The sequence below is a fragment of the Prionailurus bengalensis genome, chromosome C1 (assembly GCF_016509475.1).
Source record: "Prionailurus bengalensis isolate Pbe53 chromosome C1, Fcat_Pben_1.1_paternal_pri, whole genome shotgun sequence".
Classification (NCBI taxonomy): Eukaryota; Metazoa; Chordata; class Mammalia; order Carnivora; family Felidae; genus Prionailurus; species Prionailurus bengalensis.
The window spans coordinates 99,881,318-99,900,673 of NC_057345.1; the positions used below are offsets into that span (position 1 = coordinate 99,881,318).

At 50.6% G+C, this 19,356-nt stretch overlaps 1 protein-coding gene across 2 annotated transcripts in view; it reads left to right on the top strand.

Moving 5' to 3' along the window:
* The first annotated feature begins 6,049 nt into the window (after window positions 1–6,049).
* Window positions 6,050–19,356, top strand: part of ATP1A1 (ATPase Na+/K+ transporting subunit alpha 1) — a 30,166-nt gene continuing 16,859 nt past the window's right edge. The window contains exons 1-3 of one of the 2 annotated variants that reach the window (XM_043575937.1): window positions 6,050–6,381; window positions 17,466–17,570; window positions 18,261–18,320. In XM_043575937.1, the coding sequence (XP_043431872.1) occupies window positions 6,370–6,381; window positions 17,466–17,570; window positions 18,261–18,320 (177 nt within the window). In that variant the 5' untranslated portion in view covers window positions 6,050–6,369. Of the gene's footprint in view, window positions 6,382–6,906; window positions 7,163–17,465; window positions 17,571–18,260; window positions 18,321–19,356 lie in introns of those variants that run through there. The other variant, XM_043575938.1, reaches the window with a different exon arrangement.

A 19,356-nucleotide genomic window follows, 5' to 3' on the forward strand; every position in this document is an offset into this window, starting at 1 on the left:
TGTAGGCTAATAGACTGTTAAAATTATGTTCAAATCCCAGGTGTGTGTGTGTGTGTGTGTGTTTTGTCATATCCAGAAATGTAAAGCCTCTGTTTGGGGGAAGCAGTGGGTAGTGGGAATTAAGGATGCATGTGTGTGCACAAAAAGCAAAACAAAATTAGCGTGTTATCTCAAAGATACGTGGGGAGACACAGATGTCTTGGGAATCTGAATTCAATAAGATCAGAAGAGCTTTGATAAATGGCCTGATTGCGAAGGCTTAGCCCGGCATTCTGGGACTGCCAGAGAAATCTCTCCAAAGCACAAATCTGATCATGCTACCACCTCCCTGCTTCAAACCCTGCCGTGTCTCCCCATGGCCCACAGGATGAAGTCCAAGCCCTTAGACTGGCATCCGGGCCCTCCACGACGTGGACCCTGCTCACCTCCCCAGGCTGATCTCCCGCTTCTCTCCCCCTCACTAGTGACGCTCCAGCCACTTTAAATGACCGGTTCCCAACACGCTAAGTCTATGTCCTGTGGGGTTTGACTACGCCACGCCTTTTGCGTACAACCCCCCTCCTACCTCCACCCCCCTCCTCCCCAACACATACTGCTCTACTTCAGGAACTCCTACCCGTCTCTCAAGAGCCAGCCAGGGAAGCCTTTCCAGCTCTGCTGACAGATGGGACCCTCGTTCCTTCACGCCCTCATGATCGATACATGCTTCCATGCACAGATATCCGGCACCCCTCACCCTGTTACAAATACCTCTGCCTGTCTTTCTTTTATGCCAGATGGGGAACTATTTGAGGCTAGAGAACGTGTCTTGGTCATCTTTAGCCACCAGCACTAAGCACAGTGCTAGGCTCAGAGTAGATGCCCAATAAAGGGCTATTCTGGGTTTTGTTTCTTTGCATCAACTAGCCTTCTCTTTTGTTAAACGCGTAAACAACGTAGCATGCCAGAGGAAGGGGCTGGAGAGGATTCTTCGTGAGATGGGAAGAAAGAGAGGAAACCTTTCTTCGGGGCTTATCTGTGGGAGTCCATATGCGGAGGTCACCCATCAACCAAAATGGCAGCCTCTAGAGTAAAAGCCAAGCTGTTAAAAATGAATTGAGCCGGTTACTATTTTTGTCCCTGACCTACTTTTGGGTTACTTTCTACTGCTAGAGTTACAAAAACTCTGGGAGTTTGTGTAAATGAACCAAACGGCTTCTCGATGGTTTTGTATTCTCTCCTTTTCACTCCACTGGAAGGAAAATCTGCACAGTCCCTGAAACCCAGTTTTCATGCAAAAAAGCATCTATGGAAGAGTGTAGATGGTTCTCAGTAGGACCGTCTTCCACGGGACGTTCTCGATTGTTTTTCCATGGAAGATTTAGCGGCCAGGAATAGCAAATCTATCCACCCCAGTGGCAGCATTCATTTCCTTAGTGCTCATGACTCTATTCCCCTGAGAACTAGAAGGGCTACACAGCAGTTATCTCCTCCTGCCTCCTCTGTGGCGGGCTTGCCCACACCGGGTTGTAAGCCTGCCCAAGCCACGTCTCCGCTGGCTGAGCGCAGATGGGACTCTGGCAATAGACAATTTTCCGGTCTAGATCCTTTCTTTGTTGCCATTTTGGTTTGCAGTGCCCCAGTGGTCGTTGATTTCTAGAAGACAGATGATGAGGTTTCACATGTCAGGACACTGTTAACATTCGATAGATCTGCAGTTGGAATGAGGGGCATAGACACGTCCAGGGAGTGGATGCTGGAGGAGGAGAGCAAACCCCGGCTCTGAATGTCAGGCTTCTGTGTAGAAGCAGTGGAAAAACAACTTACCGTCTTCCCTACTAGGACTGCTTAATAAGAACAACTGATTTAAGTGGCGGTTGCACGAAAGGGATGCTGAGGGGAAACCGATCGCTTGACTCTCTTTGGTGATAATCGTTCCCGGGACAGGCACCAAGGAAATGCTGTTTTCTGAATTTCCAGAAGCAGAACTTGAGGGCTTCAAAACTCATTAAAGGAAGAAAATATGTTCAGGAGAGTCCTAAGGAGCCCTAAGAGGGAATTAAGAGATGAGTAGAAAATGGAGGCTGTGAGGAAAAGTTGCGGGGGGCGGGGGGGGCGTGCAGTGGGCAGATTTATTTCACTGACAGATTTCGGATATCAGTGGTGTGCCCAGCGCCGTGCTGGGAGATAATCTGTCTGCTGCTGGACAGGAGAAAAGAGATCTGCAATGGTGGGATAGACACGGTCTCAGAGGAACTTTGGACGGTGAGAAGAGCTGGCTTTAATGCAGTGACAGTGGTAACTAAATGGCTTTCTGGGGGACCTAGGATACAATGAAAGATAAAGATGCATGCTTACAATTGTTTCCACACCGACTCGCACGCGAGCTGGGCCAAAAGGACTTTTCAGCAAGTGCTTGTTCAAAGTGCTAGCACTCTTGGCTCAAAGTACTCACTTGCATCATATTTTTCATACATCTGCTGACTCGATTCACAATGGCTGGGCCAAGCCTCCCTGGTTGTGTCAGATCCTCCTCGAGGCCATCCACTCTTGGCAGCCTTGGGTCTACGAATGCTGAGTCTCCAGGGCCAATCAGTTTCATTGTGACCCAAGCTAGGGGCTTAAAAAGAGCTGATAGGATGAGAGGCAGGTAGAATAGAGAGGCAGAACTTGCCCAGCTATCTCTTCTGGAAGTATTGCTTCTCCCCGGCACTGCTCTAGGAGTTGGAAGAGGTACACAAAACTCAGCCACTCTCCTGGGACCATCCAGTGTCAATTACTCCCTGGGCCTTGGGGCCTTCATTAAAAAAATGAAGGCAGTGTTCCATCTCGAAAGTTCTATTCAGAAGCCTCTCCCGAGAGGAAGAAAGAAGGCTTTCCCAAGAAAAGGACTTTTTTCTCCTTTGGTCATCTATATTTTAAAGTGCCTCTCTCAAGGGGCGCCTGGGTGGCTCAGTCGGTTGAGCGTCCGACTTCGGCTCAGGTCATGATCTCGTGGTCTGTGGGTTCGAGCCCCACATCAGGCTCTGTGCTGACAGCTCAGAGCCTGGAGCCTGCTTTGGGTTCTGTGTCTCCTTCTCTCTCTCTCTGCCCTTCCCTGCCTCATGCTCTGTCTCTCTCTCTCTCTCTCTCTCTCTCTCTGTCAAAAATAAAGAAATATTTTTTAAAATTTTAAAAATAATAAAGTGCCTCTCTCATATCTGAGACGCCTGCACCTCAGTGCTGCCACGCTGTCCCTCTGTCTTGATTCCATGGACCTGTCCAGAGCTCCATATGACAACCAGGTGGGTATTTCTTCTACTACTCTTTCCCAGAAGACGTTTGCAACTCTTGCTTCTTGACCATACTTTTCACCTTCACCTCTTAAAATTAGCCATTCACTCCTGGCAATAACCTTTACTCCTAAAAACACCCCTAAAGACTGCCCAGAAGTGCCTAGACCATATCACTTGGGGGTACTGTTTAGAGAAAGCATCAACCTTAGAGGACCCAGAGTGAAGCCCTTTCTGATATTCTGAAATTTTTTGTTGAATTATGTTTCTTTCGATAAGACTGCAATGGCAAATGACATTATCAAAAACCTTGAAAATGGATTGGGATTTGCCTCTGGAGGTGGTCAGGTGGATCAGAACGAGGGTGGGGGTGTGTGTGTTGATCTATTTAGGGTGTTTCTACAAAAGAAAGGTTCTCTGCCTTAGAGGTTGCACAGCAGACTGATGAAAAGTGGGGCTCGGTGGGGAAAGGCTCCAGTCGAGGTCTTCTTGGTTATAAGAGGAGAGGTGTGTAGGAAGTGTGAGGACAGCAATGTTGGAAGCGATTGGTCTCCCCCCCCCCACCCCAACTTCCTTGGTGCTCAGATACCAAACTTCAGAAGTAGGAGGATGGCAGGGTGCCTGGGTGGCTCAGTCGGTCAAGCCTCTGACTTCAGCTCAGGTCAAGATCTCAAAAGGTGGTGAGTTCGAGCCCCGCTTCAGGCTCTGTGCTGACAGCTCAGAGCCTGGAGCCTGCTTTGGGTTCTGTGTCTCCCTCTCTCTCTCTCTGCCCCTCCCCTGCTTGCACTCCGTTTCTCTCTCTCAAAAATAAATAAACACTAAAAAGCAGTTTTGTGAAGGCCAGGCAATGTACAGATCTTAGTTGACACTTCTTACAGTTTTATGCCTTTTCCCCACTCTGGAATATAGCTAGAACTTTGAGGTCTTCCAGGAAGGACCTTCAGCAATCTTCCAGAAGCCAAATAAACAGCTCTAGAGACAAAGGGAAATGCCTTGATCTATCACAGTTATATTCTTGAATGAAGAAAAAAAAAAAAGAGGTAGTTTTACTTAAGAAGGGAGAAAAAGGACATCAGCTGGCAGGAAACATCTACATCATTCAGCCTTATCCTTTCTACATTTTGTTGTTTTTCTTGCTGCACTTTTCCCATTCAGACTAGGGCCCAGGGGATGATTAATCTTAAACAAGCTAAGAGATCTTTAGCAAGCAGAGGCCTTCTAGGGGTTAACAGTAACAGGGGCTATAAGGGCTTCTCCATGAACCTCTTTCTAGAGTCCTGGAGACAGAGCCCTGATAACTGGTTTTGAATGGCCAGAATCCTGTTCTGGACTTGAGGGCTCTTTCCCTAGCAGTCACGAATTTGAATTCCTCTGCTCTTCATGGGGGGATGTAACCAAGCCTGGAGATCCCTGGAGGAGGCACCAGCCCTTAACAAAGCCTTCTTCAGTGAGAGGAAGAGACTCCTGTAAGAAACAGTATCTTTTAAGAAGTAATAGAAATTACCCTAAAGTTCTGATAATACAATTTTCATTTTTCCTTTTCTCCTTCCTTCCTTCCTTCCTTCCCTATTTCTTTCAAGCTTCTTATCTTTATCCGTTCATGTTAAATTAATACTTAGAGTCCACAGGGCCAACTTTAACTTGGTTAGGAAGTTAATATTTTCCTTGTTTCTTGTAGGCATTCCCAGACGCATACTGACTTGCTCCTGCGAAACTTGTGCTTTCCTATAGTCTCTCTGACTTCCTGAAACCCTTGTTAGTAATAATACTCTGCTTTCTATAGGTTGGAGAACTTCAACCACAGCAGCCTCTGCTAAGAAGCAGAAGCTGTAACAGGAGGGAAGTCCCACAACGCAGCCAGGCCAGGGCTTGGGGGGGGGGGGGGGTGTCCCAGGGCTTATCATCATACGCCAGGCCCAGAGTCCCTCAGAACAGCCAAGGTTGCCCTGGCAAAGGCGCTGTGGTACCAGGTGGGGGGGCCCTCAAACATCTCCCCACCGAGTCAGAGCCTTTTGCTAAAGACAGGCATTGCTTTAGGCTTGTGTTCCTTCCCTAAAAACCGAATCCCCAAACCGGGCAAGCAGGTTTCTTTCACACAGCAGCTTAAATAAATTCACTGGACGCCCTTTGGGTGGTCACTGGGGTCATGAAGAAAAGCAGGGGGAGAGTGCTCGGGCCTTCTGCAAGACCAGCTCAGACCCATTCCTCCTGGGGCCGAGGGGGAAGTAGATCACGCGGATCCCGGACCACAGGAGGCATTTGGGGGGGGCACCGAGAGACTGGGGAGGCGATCCGCAGGTGGGCGCTGGGCTCGGACTGCCCAGAGAGGCGGAGTCCCTCAGGCAGGCGCGGGCTACCATCACACCCGACCCCCCACCCCTACCCCGGAGCGCCCTCGGTCCCGGAGGAGCGCCCTGATAACGCTGGAAAGGCCCCTCCGCGCGAGGTTTCTGTCCCCAGTCCGCAGAGATTCCGGGAGCCCAGTTCCGAAAGCGTGCCCGCACCCACTGCGGACCTCGCTTGTCCTACAAAGCAGGCCGGTCACGCTGGGCGGCGGGAGGAGGGGCGCGAGAGCTGCAAAGCCGCCGAGTCCCAGCGGCCCGGGAAGCCGGCGCGCCCCGCAGTGGCGCGGCCGCGGCCTCCCGGGACGTGGGCACGCGCGCCCCAGGCCCCGGCGCCCTCCTGCCGGGAGCCCCGACTGGCCGCAGCCGGCGCGGCCCCGGCCCGGGGGCGGGGTTTGGGGCGGAGGCGGAGCCAGGCCCGCGGCCGGTGTCAGGTTGCTCCGGTAACGGTGACGTGCCGCGGCGTGGGCGGGGCAAGCACGCAGGTTGCATATTTTAGGAAGTGAGGAGGAGGCGCGGGCTCGAGCTGCGGCTGGGTCTGGGGCGCGGAGCAGCGGCGGGAGGAGGCGGACACGTGGCAGCAGCAGCGGTAGCAGCCCCAGCGGCGGCATCGGCCCGAGCCGCCCGGCCGGTCTCCCTCCCTCCCGCCCCGCGGCAGCCCTAGCTCCCTCCTCTCCGCTCCCCCGGCCGCGCTAGCTCGGCCGGGAGCTGCTCTCTTCTTTCCTCTCTGATTCTCGAGCGACAGGACCCGGCGCCGCGCACAGACCTCCGCCACCATGGGGAAAGGGGTGAGTGTGCGGCGAGCCCGGGGAGGGGCGCGGGGCGCCGGGAGGGAGGAAGGAGGAGGAGGAAGTCAGGAGGGCGACCGCAGCCAGCGGGAAGCGGCGGAGGAGGAAGCGGCGCGGCGCGGCGTGGACGGGCAGGCAGGCAGGGCGGCCAGGCTTAAAAGACGACGCACTTTGGAAATGGAGGGAGCGCAGCCCTGGGGGCCCGGCGGGTGGGGGGAGGGGGCGCCAGGGGACGGCGGGCGGCAGCGCGGGGCGGGCCGCCGACCCCCGAGTCCCAGCGCGCCGCGGGCCCGGGGCTCCTGGAGGCGGCGCTCGGGAGCCGCGGGGCCGGGAGGAGGAGAGCGGACGCCGCGGGGCGGCCCCGGGAAGGCGCTGGCCGCCGCGGCATCCCCGAAGCCGGCTCCCCTCCCTCCCTCCCTCCGCCCGCCCTCACCTCCCATCTCTTGCCTTCCCTTTTCCTTCCGCCCTCCGTGCCCAGAGGAAAGGCGTGCTCCTCCCCTTCCCTTGGGGCGCGCTGCCCGGGCCCCTCCCGGGCTGCCTTCCCACCGCGGCCCCGGCCCGGGCGCCGGCTGGGGCTTCCGACGCGGGGGCTGCGCTGGGGGACGAGGCGCCGGGTCCCGACGGCGCTGGGGCTTAGCCCGTTTCCCGCACTGGCGGCCGCCCTCCCCCTTCCCCCCTCCCCCCCCCCCAAAAAAAAACTGGCTTCCCCTCACTGCGGAGCCGGTCGAGCTGGCTAGTGCCAGAAAGGGTGTGTCTTCGCCGCCCTAAGATGGCCTTTAAGGTATACTTTTGCGAGCTTTAATGGGACGCCTTCCATAAACACTAGATGCGCCCTGGGGCGGCTGGAGTGGTCATTTCCTTGGTGGGGAGGGACGAGTAGAGTTTTCTTGGGGGGTGAGTCTGCTGGGGGGACAGGCTGGCACACTAGGGCCTCTGGGTACAATCAACTCGAAAAAGGACTGCAGGCGGGGGGGGGGGGGTGGGTGGGCAGGACGCGGGGGTAGGAGCGCCAAGGCATTCCCGAAGGAACCAGGGGTCTCCGGGGCAGGAGAGGAGAATGCTGGAAGCTCTGGGAACCCCAGAGAGAGCCACAGCTCGTTTCTGTGTTTCTGTAACCGGTAGCCGTGATAACCCGGAGCCGCAGCAGAAGACTGAGCCCCAGACCCTAACGGGGCTAAAGTCAAGTGAGAAAAGTTTATACCAGATAACAGCCCAAAGTTATCAGTTCATGGGTTAAAATGACCAGGTCGTGAGAACACGGGTAGGAGAGAAGCCTCTCCATTATCTGCCGGGTTTGCACAGTGCGGGCGTCTGGTAGGTCTCTGGAGGTTTTTAGGGCTCTGCAGTGTGGAGTCAGAGGTGGGGGTAGAGGCAGGGTGCATTCTTTGGGGATTCTTAATTTTGGATTTTGAAGGCGGTAATTAGAAGGGCTCGGACGTGGTAGAAAGAGTGTGGAGAAGTGGAGTGGACGACTAGTATCTTTTAAAAGCACAGAATGTGGCAAAGAGCTGAGTGCCAGCCTCCGTGTTCCCCATGACAGAAAAGTGGGTTAGTGGCCTGTGCTTGTAGCAAGCATTCTGTCAAACCTTAGGTCATTCCCATAAACGAGCCCTGTAAAGCTCACCCCTTTATCTCTCCCCCCGCAAAAAAAAAAAAGGAAAAAAGTTAATTTCCTGAGCCAGACATTACTGATTTTGGGGGGTGTAGTGATCATGGATGTGTACCCGAGGCCTAGGAAGGTGAAGTGACTTGCTCAAGGTCAAATGGTTGGTTACTGACACACCAGACTTGCCTGATTTCTGAGCAGCCTGTGGTTTTCCCAGCCTGAACACTCCCCTCCTTAACGTTGCGTTAATGTGCAGAGCTCCAGCATTATTCTTCCTGTGAAACGGGGGTCTTTGTGATAATTGAATTAATGGACCAGAGAGATGTCTGAGTAACTAAGTTGTATCCACATATCTGTATGTTTGTATATCCACATATCTGTGTGTTTCGTAACCGAACACATGCACCGCAGTGGTGAAGATCACACATCTGGGTTGTGGGGGTTCACCCAAGATGTCTTACGGATCCTAAGAAAACACCAGCAGCCGGTAGACGCCAAATCGAATTACAGCTGGTCCACGGGATGATACGCCGCTTATGTGCCCGGGTCGTAGTTAGTGTTTTGGGTGCTCTGATAAATTAATTGAACATTAAGGGGGGTGGGGGGGAGACGTGTGTGTTGGTTGGTGGTGATTCTCCTGGGATAGCCTTTCCCCCTTTAGTCCCCAGTGACTTATTGTGATAGTCCAAATGCTCAGAAGGATATTTTCTGCTGAAATGTTGGGATTTTTCCACATGGGGATTAAAATGTGGGTGGAGTGGTGACAAAAAAAACCTTGCTGATAATTGGTTAACCAAGAAGCCTGTGCTGGCAGCTAATTTTTAAGGTCATTGTTAATTTCTTCCCTTCCTCTTCCCGCTGCCGCTGCCGTGGGGGCCCAGGTTTTGATGATACTTCAGGTGATTTTATTTCTCCTTGCAAGCTTAGCCCCTGAGCTTTTGGGAAGCAAATGAAAGAACTGCTCCTGCTGAATCATTCCTGGATGAGATAGGATTTTGTCCTTTTTTTCATGTTGGTGTTTTTTGCCAGTGACTTGGCTTAAACCGGCAGCCAGGCCTACCGCCTGCAACTGTTTGGTTCACCAAAGGTACACCAAAAACTTGTCTTTTCTCAGGTTTACAAAAGGTGGGGGCAAGGGATGTCCCTAGGTCCTGCGGTGCAGTTCTCCATTGTTTGAATATTAACTTAGTTACCTAGAAAATGAATCCTACCTTATTTATGGGCGGTGATTTCAAGAGGAGAAGGGGAAAAAGCTTCAGGTGAAGGTTGCACAGGGAACACGCCTGTCAGCAGAAATCCTGGTTGTATGGTCACATTATCAACTGCTCTCTGGGAGCTCAACTTGAAAGTGTGACTGAACCGCCTCTGGCTGCTATAAAGCTAGCACTTTAGACCGAAAACATTGTGAGGCAGAGTCCTCAGGGTGGAAAGTTGCCCAGGCCTGGCCAGGAGCAAGCGGAGCCCTTACGGGAGGAACTGGTGACCAGCACCAGGGCCAGACCAGAGGGCTGGGATTGCATCACACCCCTTTGCCTGTTAAGCGGTTCAGTGTGTGAGTATGACAGGCTCCCCCCTTGGGGTTCTTTCTGTACCGTTCTGAGGGTGTATCCTCTTTTGGTAACTTAACTGGTTGCTAATTTGTAGTGTTCTTTGCCAGTAAGTTTGTAACACTCTAGTGACTCACCTTTGGGTGGGAGGGTAGGAAAGGGGGAGGTCTGCATCATAAATCGGAGAACGCTGAGAATAGGCTAACCCCTGTATCCCTCCCGCCCTAATTCCCCTCCCCGAAGGAGGATTTTTCAAAATCTAGTACCTGTTCATCCAGGTGGGGGCTGAAACTGAAAACGTACAGACCTCTGGAAACGTTATTGCCAAATCGCATTTGAAAATAAAAAGTGAATTCAAAATTACAAAGCACAATGGACTGGGTACTCAAACATGTTCCATCCCAGAACCCCTCGGAGCTGTTGGTTCGGGATGATTGTAGCAACAAATTAACAGTTAAGTGGCTTTCTGTTCAAGGCAGGCTCTGTTCTCTTAAATACAACCAAACTTCAGAATGAGAAAAAGGCTCTATTTAGAAGGATCGTGTATGTGAAAGTAAGTAAAATTAGTTTGTTGATTTAAAAACAAAAAGGTGTAAAAAAAAAAAAAAATGTTTTTAAGTCCCTGAAGCTTCAGGTTCTTGACTGGCCCTTAGGTGGACCTACTCGCCCTGAGGACCAAGCAAAGTCATCTCCGTTCTGTCCAGCCAGCGTGAGGTCAGTGCAAGTAAACATCACCGCTTTCGTGGGGCTCACCAAGTGCTGGGCACTGAGGGAAGATCAGATCTTCATTAACTGTAGGTTTCCTGTTCACCCGTTAGTCTTAAGCCCTTCAAAACCGGAGAAGGATTTTTCTTTCACCTGGAAAACATATTAAGGATTGAAAATCATAGGAAATACCATTAATGACCCTCCAAAGGAAAGCCCAGTGAAAGAATCTGTTGACATTGTTGACCTATTTAATAACATCTTAGAGTCTTTGACTACTTTCACTTTTCAAGCAAGGGACTTTGCATCTTTTGAGTCTTTGTAAAAGTTGCAAAAGGGGGTGGGGGGGGCAGCGTGCTTTTCAGCCATCTGTGACGGGAGGAGGGTGAACGTTTGTACCGCCGTGCCTTCTTGCTGCCCGGGGCTCTCTGCCAGCCAGCAGGCCAGAAGAAGAAACATGAGTGTCAGATCAGATGGGCTCCCAGTAATCAGAGTGGCTGCGTTTGGACAGCACGGCGCTGGGCAGAATGTTCCCCAGCCCTGCCAGAGCTGTCCAGTTCTGAGTTGCTCTGCAAACACATGCCCAGTAGCTAACTGATCACGCGAAGTGAAGAGAATGTGAAAGTCCACTGGCTATTTTTTTAAACTCTCCTTCGTTTCTATATTTTTGGAAAAGGAGACGTAACCAAGTCAGGTTTGAACTTTCTCACGTTGCTATGAATTGAGTGTATGAGAGGAAGTGGATTCTTTGGCTTGAATCTCAGAGAGACTGTTCTTTGCATATGACTCACCTCATTAGTTGTGCTGGAAATGTGTTGTCAGGAATCCACAAGAAGTTCTTCACATTTATTTGACTGATGTTTGGGTAGCAAATCCTGTCAGACTAGAGCAGTTTTCCTCTCTGGTTTCCTTTGCATCCTGAGCCACGGGAATTTGGGCCCGTACACCTCATTCCTTGGTTCCTTTGCGACTCTACGATGAATGGTATCTGAACATTAATTATCTCTGTGTCTGGTTTTGTTCACCCTCTACTTAGTAACAGCTGTGAGGTGGTTTCTGTTGGCGATCTGAGAAAAGTCGGCTCTTGGTGGCTTGTGCTTTGTCCTTGGGGTTTGTGTTGTTTGGGGGCCAGAGGGTGAAGAAGAGTGTCAGGTTGTGGGGATCGGTGGGTCTTCGTGTCTGATTTATCTTTCCAGTCCGTCGTCCTGGCGAGGGCTCCCCTGCACTTTGGGGTGAATATATCCTCTTGTGTTTTTCTTTCTTCTTCCACAGGATGCTTCCCTGGGGCCATATTTGTTTCATTGTTTCAGTTCAGGTGCCCTGTCTCTCGGCCCTTGTGCCGCCTGCCAGCCCTTTTAACTCCGTATCCTATGCTTCAGGGGACCAACCGAGGAGTGGTGAGGACTCAGAATTTATTCAGCCCCTCGTGGTGCTGGTGCCAGTTACTAATCCTTCTCTCCACCTGACCACATCTTTTGAGTAGCACTAGCCAAAGAGGGGTCTGATAAAATGAGAAGAGGGGTGAGGAGGGCAGCCAATGGAGGGAACAGGCAGAAAGTTTTAACTCTTGGTAACCCGGGTGCCTAATGGTAGAGGTAGGGTTAACCCCCATGAAAAAACAGGTTCCGGTGTTGGGGGTTTTGTTTTGTTTTCGTTACTAATTGGTAACTGGAAAAGCAGGGCATATTTTAAAAGAGACAGTAAATCTCTTAATACATAAAAGAGAATATATTGATCCTTAAGACAGTTTGGAATCTGATTCTCAGCCCTTGCGGGAGGGTGGGCTGGCAGGCTCCTTAAGAATTTACTTACCAGCAGGTTGGGGAGGAAGGTTGAGCCTAGTTCCTTTTGGGCTGAGGGAACCCGGCTAGAGCTGGAGATGGTTTTTTTGCCCCCCGATGGCTGATGGGCCGTGGCCCAAGTTTGGAGGTAGTGAGCTGGCCTCCCAAAGGGACCCATTGCTGTGGCTTCGCTACAGGACATTCTCCAGCCTGCTGTACGTCCAGGTGAGTGAGAAGGAATACGAAGCCATGGTGGTCCCTTGGGTCCCCTCCTCTACAGGAGAAAAAAAGCTATTCCTTCACCGCCCGAAATGCTGCTCTGGGCCACAGAACAGCTGCAGTACTCAGGCGGCGCGTGTCCTCCCTCAACCCCAGCCGTCTCCGAGCCCTCGATCCCGGGGTAGAAAATTCCTTGCACGTAAACCAAACTACTTAAGGAGCAACTGGAGGCGAAATGAACTGGGCTTGATCATTTCTTCTATTTTCTTTCAGTTTTAATGGATGAGAGGGACCTGGGTGGCTCAGGCAGTTAAGCGTCAGACTCTTGATCTCGGCTCAGGTCATGATGTCACAGGTTCATGAGTTTGAGCCCCACACCAGGCTCCACGCTGACCGTGCAGAGCTTGTTGGGATTCTCTCTCCCCCCCTCTCTCTGCCCCTCCCCCAATCTCCCTCTCTGTCTCTCAAAATAAACTCAAAAAAAAAAAGATTCTCTCTCCCTATGTCCCTTTCCCCCACTCGTGTGCTCGCTTGCTCTCAAAAAAAAAAAGTTTTAATTAATGAGTTGAAATAATACCCCAAATGAGTTGTTTTTTAAGATTAAGAGGAGTTACAGTGAGGAATGTCAGTAATTTATATGTTAATTAGAACCCAGTTATAATAGTAACCTTAGTGCAGTGCCTTGCCAAGTACCTTTACATACACGGTTGTGTCTGATACTGATGTAATAGTACACGGCCCCAGAAAGACGGGAGGGCGCCTTCCCGGCCCCCTTTTTTCCACGCAGAGGACGACGGAGCCCTCCTCCTGGCCCCTCTTCGGAGCCCAAGGCCTTTGTGTGTGGGAGTGGGTTTTCAGAAACGGTGCAGCTTTTAGGTGTTTTGTTTTCAGACTTGACGGGAGCCCCTTGGTGAGTCAGACGATCAGAAACGCCTTCTCTAGACCCGTCAGGAGTCACGCCAAGTGGTATTCCCATTGTGGGGATGAGGCCACCGAGGCTGACTGTCCAGGGTCCCCGCAGCTGGCACGCAGCAGAGTGAGGAGGCCCGGGGGCCTCCTGGAAGGACGTCGGCATTCCCGTCTGAAGGGCACGGACACCGGAGCTTCCCCAGAGGCCTCTCGGGGGGCACGTCCAGCAATCTTAAGAACTCGGAGCTCTTTGCTGGCCACAGGGCCATCTGTTGCTGCGGTGGGGACAGGTGGGCTGGCCAGCGCGTCTGGAACGCCTGGCTGGGGAGAGCCTCCGAAGCCTGGCCTGAGCCGGGGAGACGGTGTGGAGCGTGGAGGCCCCGGGCACAGCTGTGGTGTGCACAGGCCTCAAGTGACTTAACTCTGCCATGGAAGCTTCTCTCCTACACGTCCTTGCACCTTTTCGTGTGTGCCTTTGTGAACCTGAGGATGATTTTCCCTGTCCTGTCCGCCCTGTGGATTTTACTGAAGGAGAGGAAGGTGCAGGCCGGGGTCGGGGGGTGGGGGTGGGGGGGTACGTGGTTTTAAGTGAGTGAACCTGATTACTACTCATGCTAACCTTGGTTTGTCCTGTGAAGCGTTTTCTCTCCCCACCTCCTGTGCGCTTTTGCCCTCTGCGCGGACCCCACGGTAGCAAAACACCTAGGGCATCTTTGAGCGGATGGAGCTCCTGGGAAGCACAGGATGAAGTAATGACACATGTGAAGCTGTGTCACCCTGGGCAAGCCCCTGTCCTCGTGGTAACGTCCCACTTCCTAAATTAGAATGGAAAAAAAAAAAAAAAAAAGCACAGACCAGAACCTAACTCACTTCATCAGTTTTACCAGTGGCCCTGGTAACTTGAGCTTCCCTCCGACTTCCTTCAGAGGCCTCATGGGGGTGCCTGAGGGGCTCCATCCATCACGGGGAGTGTGCTGGGGGCAGGAGGTGGGCAGTGTCATTGGAGTTTTGTAATTGAAGAAGTAGGAAGTAAGTGTGGGCAGGTTCCTAGAGTCAACTGACTGGGGAAACCACGTTTCTCATTCTCTCTCCCTTGCCATAGCCTATGTTTTCCCCAAATGGTTTTAAAAAGTAAAGAAAATGCTGTCTCCCCCCCCCCCCTTTTTTTAAATTTATATCCCTTTATAAAGTTCCTTTGGGGGTTTTTACAGTCAGTCTTCCCTTTTTAAAAACTTTTTTTTTTTAATACTTATTTTTGAGAGAGAGAGAGAGCATGAGCTGGGGAAGGACATAGAGAGAGGGAGACACAGAATCCGAAGCAGGCTCCAGGCTCTGAGCTGTCAGCACAGAGCCAGACGCGGGGCTCGAACCCACGAACTGTGAGATCATGACCTGAGCCGAAGTTGGACGCTTAATGGATGGAGCCACCCAGATGCCCCCGTCTCCCCCATTTTTAGCATTGTTCCCCTATCCCACCCTGCACTCCTCGCCCTCAGACACACATGTACACGCGCCTACGCACACAGATTTTTTTTCTGCTTTGAATCTGTGGTCATTGAGACCCATGGGGACTTCAGGAATGTTTAGTTCCTGTCACAATAAGCTAGTATTAAGTCATTGTTTTATTGGTAGGGAAGAACCACACTGTCGAAGCCATCTGGTCTTCTGGACAAACTTTTCAATAGGCTGTACTTAAAATCGCGAAGGAAGAGAAATTTCACATAATGATACTTCCCATGTCTCTTTTCACAACTATCCTCATTTAAAACTACGCCCTGTGTAGCATGAATTGGTGAGGAAGGGGAGGGGGTGGCTAGTAGGAAATGAAACTCCCGGCTCACTTAACCATTGATAATTGCGAGGCTGGAGGCAACATACTTTGTAAATAGGGACACAGCTTGGGTATCTGTCTGGGGCCTTGCTCTCCAATCAGTCTCTCCCTCTTTGGGAATGGAAAATGTTGAAAGTCTGAGGCGAAAGCATATAGGTGGTAAGGCAGAGGGATTTTAACTCTGATTTTTATATATTTATTTGTTATTCTTAAAGTTACACAATTTTATTTTTTAACACCTCAAATGGGGAAAAAAAAAAGTCAAGATCCTGCAGAAATGCCAGTATTCCATGGACATCCCAGTGGGGTTGGAGGAGTGGGAGGTGGGGGCTGGTTTTCATATTCTGAAATTAAACTTATTTTAATGATATTCCCTTGCGTAAAAGAGAATTTGTGAAGTATATTTTAAAAATCAGTGCTACAAACCGGCCACATAGCCTTTTAGAGATTCCCTAGTCAGTGCCTTCAAAATGATTTTTAAGTGTTGAGCTTTCCCATGAAATATGTGAAAGAAATCCCACTGCAGACTGTGGTTCTTGCCTGGTGGTGGCCCTGTCCTTCTTTTTGTTTTATTTGCTTTCAGTGTGTGTGATTATTTTCCATTTTAACCCTGGCACCAGGGGCCCTGTGCAAAGAGGCACTTACAAATGTGGTTGCTCCACAGTGGAGAGAATTTCAAGAATGTTGACTATCTTTAGACCTGCTTCATTCTTCACAGATAAGATAGAAACAAAAGAACTCCACTCTGTTGGAAGAAGAAGTTAGTCAAGGAACACTGCAGAAGTGACCACCGGGAGTTGAACCACGTGAATAACGTAAACGTCCTTGCTTGTGGGCGACACCAGCCCATTTGGGGCAGGACTTGGCTTTAGAGCCTTGAGAAGAGGGTGTTTTCAAATTCAAGTGAACGTTGTATTTAGTCGCCACCGTCTTAGCTGCGACTGAACTACACCTATTCCCCCTTTGATTTTTTTTTTTTTTTTTTTTTTTTTTTTTTTTTTATTAATTTGATTTTTAGCCCAGTAAAATGTTGATCCGGACACCAGTCCCCACTCAATTCTTCAGTGGCTGGTAGAGTGAGAACTGAGTAAGGGAGAGCCACAGAATAATAGTTAACAGCACCACCCCGCATCTGTTTGAAGAAAAATGCTAATATCTCCTTCCCCTGCCCTTGTTAGGGGGGGTGGTTGGTGGGAGGCAATGTGTGGGGTTGGGGTGTCTGAGCAGGGGGTGGGGGGGGGGGCGCCCCTTCTCCACAGACTGAGCTCTGGAGCACCAGGTTCAGGCTTTGTGCAGATAAGCTCAAGCATGTTAAATGGAGTGGGGGGAGGGGTGTGTGGAACAATCTAAATTTAAACTATAGAATCAACATTTTCTCTAAAAATTGTTCCAGTTTTCCGGAGGCGTGGGTGGATCCTGTGAATTGTGTGCTAACGCACATGCTTTTCCTACACGCTGCTTATGTCAAAACATTTCCAGTGACTTTCTTTTGGGGGGTTTATTTTCAGGCTGTAGATTGGGGGTAAGAACTTTTTTTTTTTTTTTAAATAAATTTCAAGGATTCTTAGGATGGCTTTTGATTAGAAGATGGAAAGGTCCGTGTTCTGATGTAAGCCCTGAAAGAACTTAAATTCGATATTTAATGACTTCTTTGCAAATCTAAGAATTTTTTTTTTTTTTCAACGTTTATTTATTTTTGGGACAGAGAGAGACAGAGCATGAACGGGGGAGGGGCAGAGAGAGAGGGAGACACAGAATTGGAAACTGGCTCCAGGCTCTGAGCCATTAGCCCAGAGCCTGACGCGGGGCTCGAACTCCCGGACCGCAAGATCGTGACCTGGCTGAAGTCGGACGCTTAACTGACTGCGCCACCCAGGCGCCCCACAAATCTAAGAATTTGAGCATAATAACAAAAGCCACTTAGCATTTAGGTGTTTTGTTTAAGTTAGCATTCGGTTCTCCCAGAAATGGAGGTTGGCGCTATTCTCTCCATGCTGTGGAAGAAAAAGTTGAAGCTCCAGCAAGAGTCAGTGACCGACCCCCGGGTTCCGTAGTGAGTGGTAGAGTGCGGATTCTAACTCGGACTCTTCTGCTCAGAATGCAAAGGCCTGAGCATGATACTCCTAAGTGTTAATAATGGAAAGGTGATTTCATTCTTGCAGTGGGGAAGGTGGAAGGCTGTGGGATAGAGATTTTGATAGCGCAGGCCCCTCCCTATTCACCCCAAATGGAAGTGACTGGCAGGACCGTCCCGTGGTTGCCGTGACTTCACTGGTCTTACTGCCCTTGGGCGCGGAGGGCACATCTTGTGCTTAGGACTGTTGCTTTTGTTTAGGATGTCATGTAAGCAGTCCGTTTCCGTGATTATCATCCCGTTGACTATTCAGAATGATGGCTGCCCTAAAAAATGCCGAAATCCCTTGCCCCAGAATCTTCTGTTCGTTCATAATGCACAACCACCACACTTTCCCCACATTCTTTGGTAGGTTGGACGTGATAAATATGAACCTGCGGCTGTTTCAGAGCATGGCGACAAAAAGAAGGCCAAGAAAGAGAGGGATATGGATGAATTGAAGAAAGAAGTTTCTATGGTAAGTATTAGGATGCTTTTCGTTCTCCTTAAAAATTACTTGTATCATTTTTGTTGTATGATCTTCCCCCTCCCCCACTGCCCTCCCTCCCCCCCAGTCATTTGAGTCAGAGACTTGGCTTCATTTTAAAAGGAAAGCAGTCATTGTACAGACCTTACCGAACTATAGAGGTCAGTATGGAAAATTTCCATTTTTCCAGGCTGTTACAAGGGTTGGAAGAGTTATCCAGGCACCCTGGCCTAGCCAAAGGTGCACAGAAGGAAGTGTGGTTGATACACCATGGGCCTTTGCTTTTCTCTATTTCTGGATTATACCAAACCCGGGGAACCTCCGACCTTCCGGGCTCTGGAGGCTTCCACAGACACAGGCTGGCTAGAACCTCCCTGGTCATCAGAGAAGGCAAGCAAGGTTTTCCTCGAGCTCCAGGACTGATGGGGTTTTCTGAAGTGATGTGGCCGGCACCCAGGGACTTCACGCCACAGCTGTCTCTGTCCTCTGGTGACGGGCGCTCGGCGCACAGCTGTGTGGTGGCAGGTCCATTAGGCCGCGGTGAGAGACGTATATCGCCTTCTGCACCGGAGAAAAGCCCGTTTTTGGAGCCTAGTAGCAGCAATGAGCCACATGAATGCTTCACCCCAATCTTTTTTTTTTGGTACAGTGTTTAAGTCTTCTGTGTCTGTTTTTCCTTAGGATGACCATAAACTTAGCCTTGACGAACTTCACCGCAAATATGGAACAGACCTGAGCCGAGTATGTTGAATTTCCAACTTGTACAGAGTCTCACGTGTCCCTGTGGCATCTCCTCTGTGTCCTGGGCGTAACCCTGGGGACCCTGGGAAGACAGTGAAGACAGGCACCATCCGAGTATCTGCTGTGCGACATGCAGAGCTTGGGTTTTTATGTGTTTCTTCAGTACCTTGTTTCCCCACGAAACTTTGAAAGTAGATGTTATTTTCCCCACTTTGTAACAGGTGAGATCCAGTCAGGGAAAGCACCAGGATTTGATCCTGAATGACCCCACAGCCGCGCGCGTTCCCTGGCCCTTGATTACAAATCTTTCTCTCCATTTTTCTACATTCGCGAAATGGAGTTGAATAGTTGACCCTCCAGTACTTAATCTTTTGTACTTCTACCAGTGAGTTCATTGCAGTGTGAGAGAGAGAGACCCAGAGCACGGGCGGGGGAGGGGCAGAGAGAGAGGGAGACACAAGAATCCGAAGCAGGCTCCAGGCCCTGAGCTGTCAGCACAGAGCCCGATGTGGGGCTCGAACTCACGGACCGTGAGATCATGACCCGAGCCGAAGTCGGACGCTTAAGACTGAGCCACCCAGGCGCCCCTCATCACCTCACTTTCGATGACACCTTAAAAGGGTTGTTGTGAGAATTCAGGCGAGGCTCTGGATTCAGTGCCTGGCACGGTGAGAGCACTCTGATGCTGAGTGGTGCTGTCTGTTACTCTGCTCAGGGTGGGGTGGGGTGGGGTCACACGGGAACATGAGGCAGAGGAAGGTCCTAACTGAGTCCTCGTTTCCCCTTAACTTCTTGGTTTTCGTTTCCCTGGTCCCCATACTCCTCAGGGAATTCAGATATTTAAAATAATGTGGACACAGACAACGTACTAACAGACACTTTGGGCAGAAATTAGCTTTGTGTCTTTTTTTTCTTTTTTTTCTTTTTTCTGACTTGGGCATTTTGATAATACGAGATTTTGTAATGGTAGCCTTTTATCTCCTGTCTGCTGTCCCATGTGTTTTAAGGCCTATGTAAAGAAGCGTAAGGCCTTTAG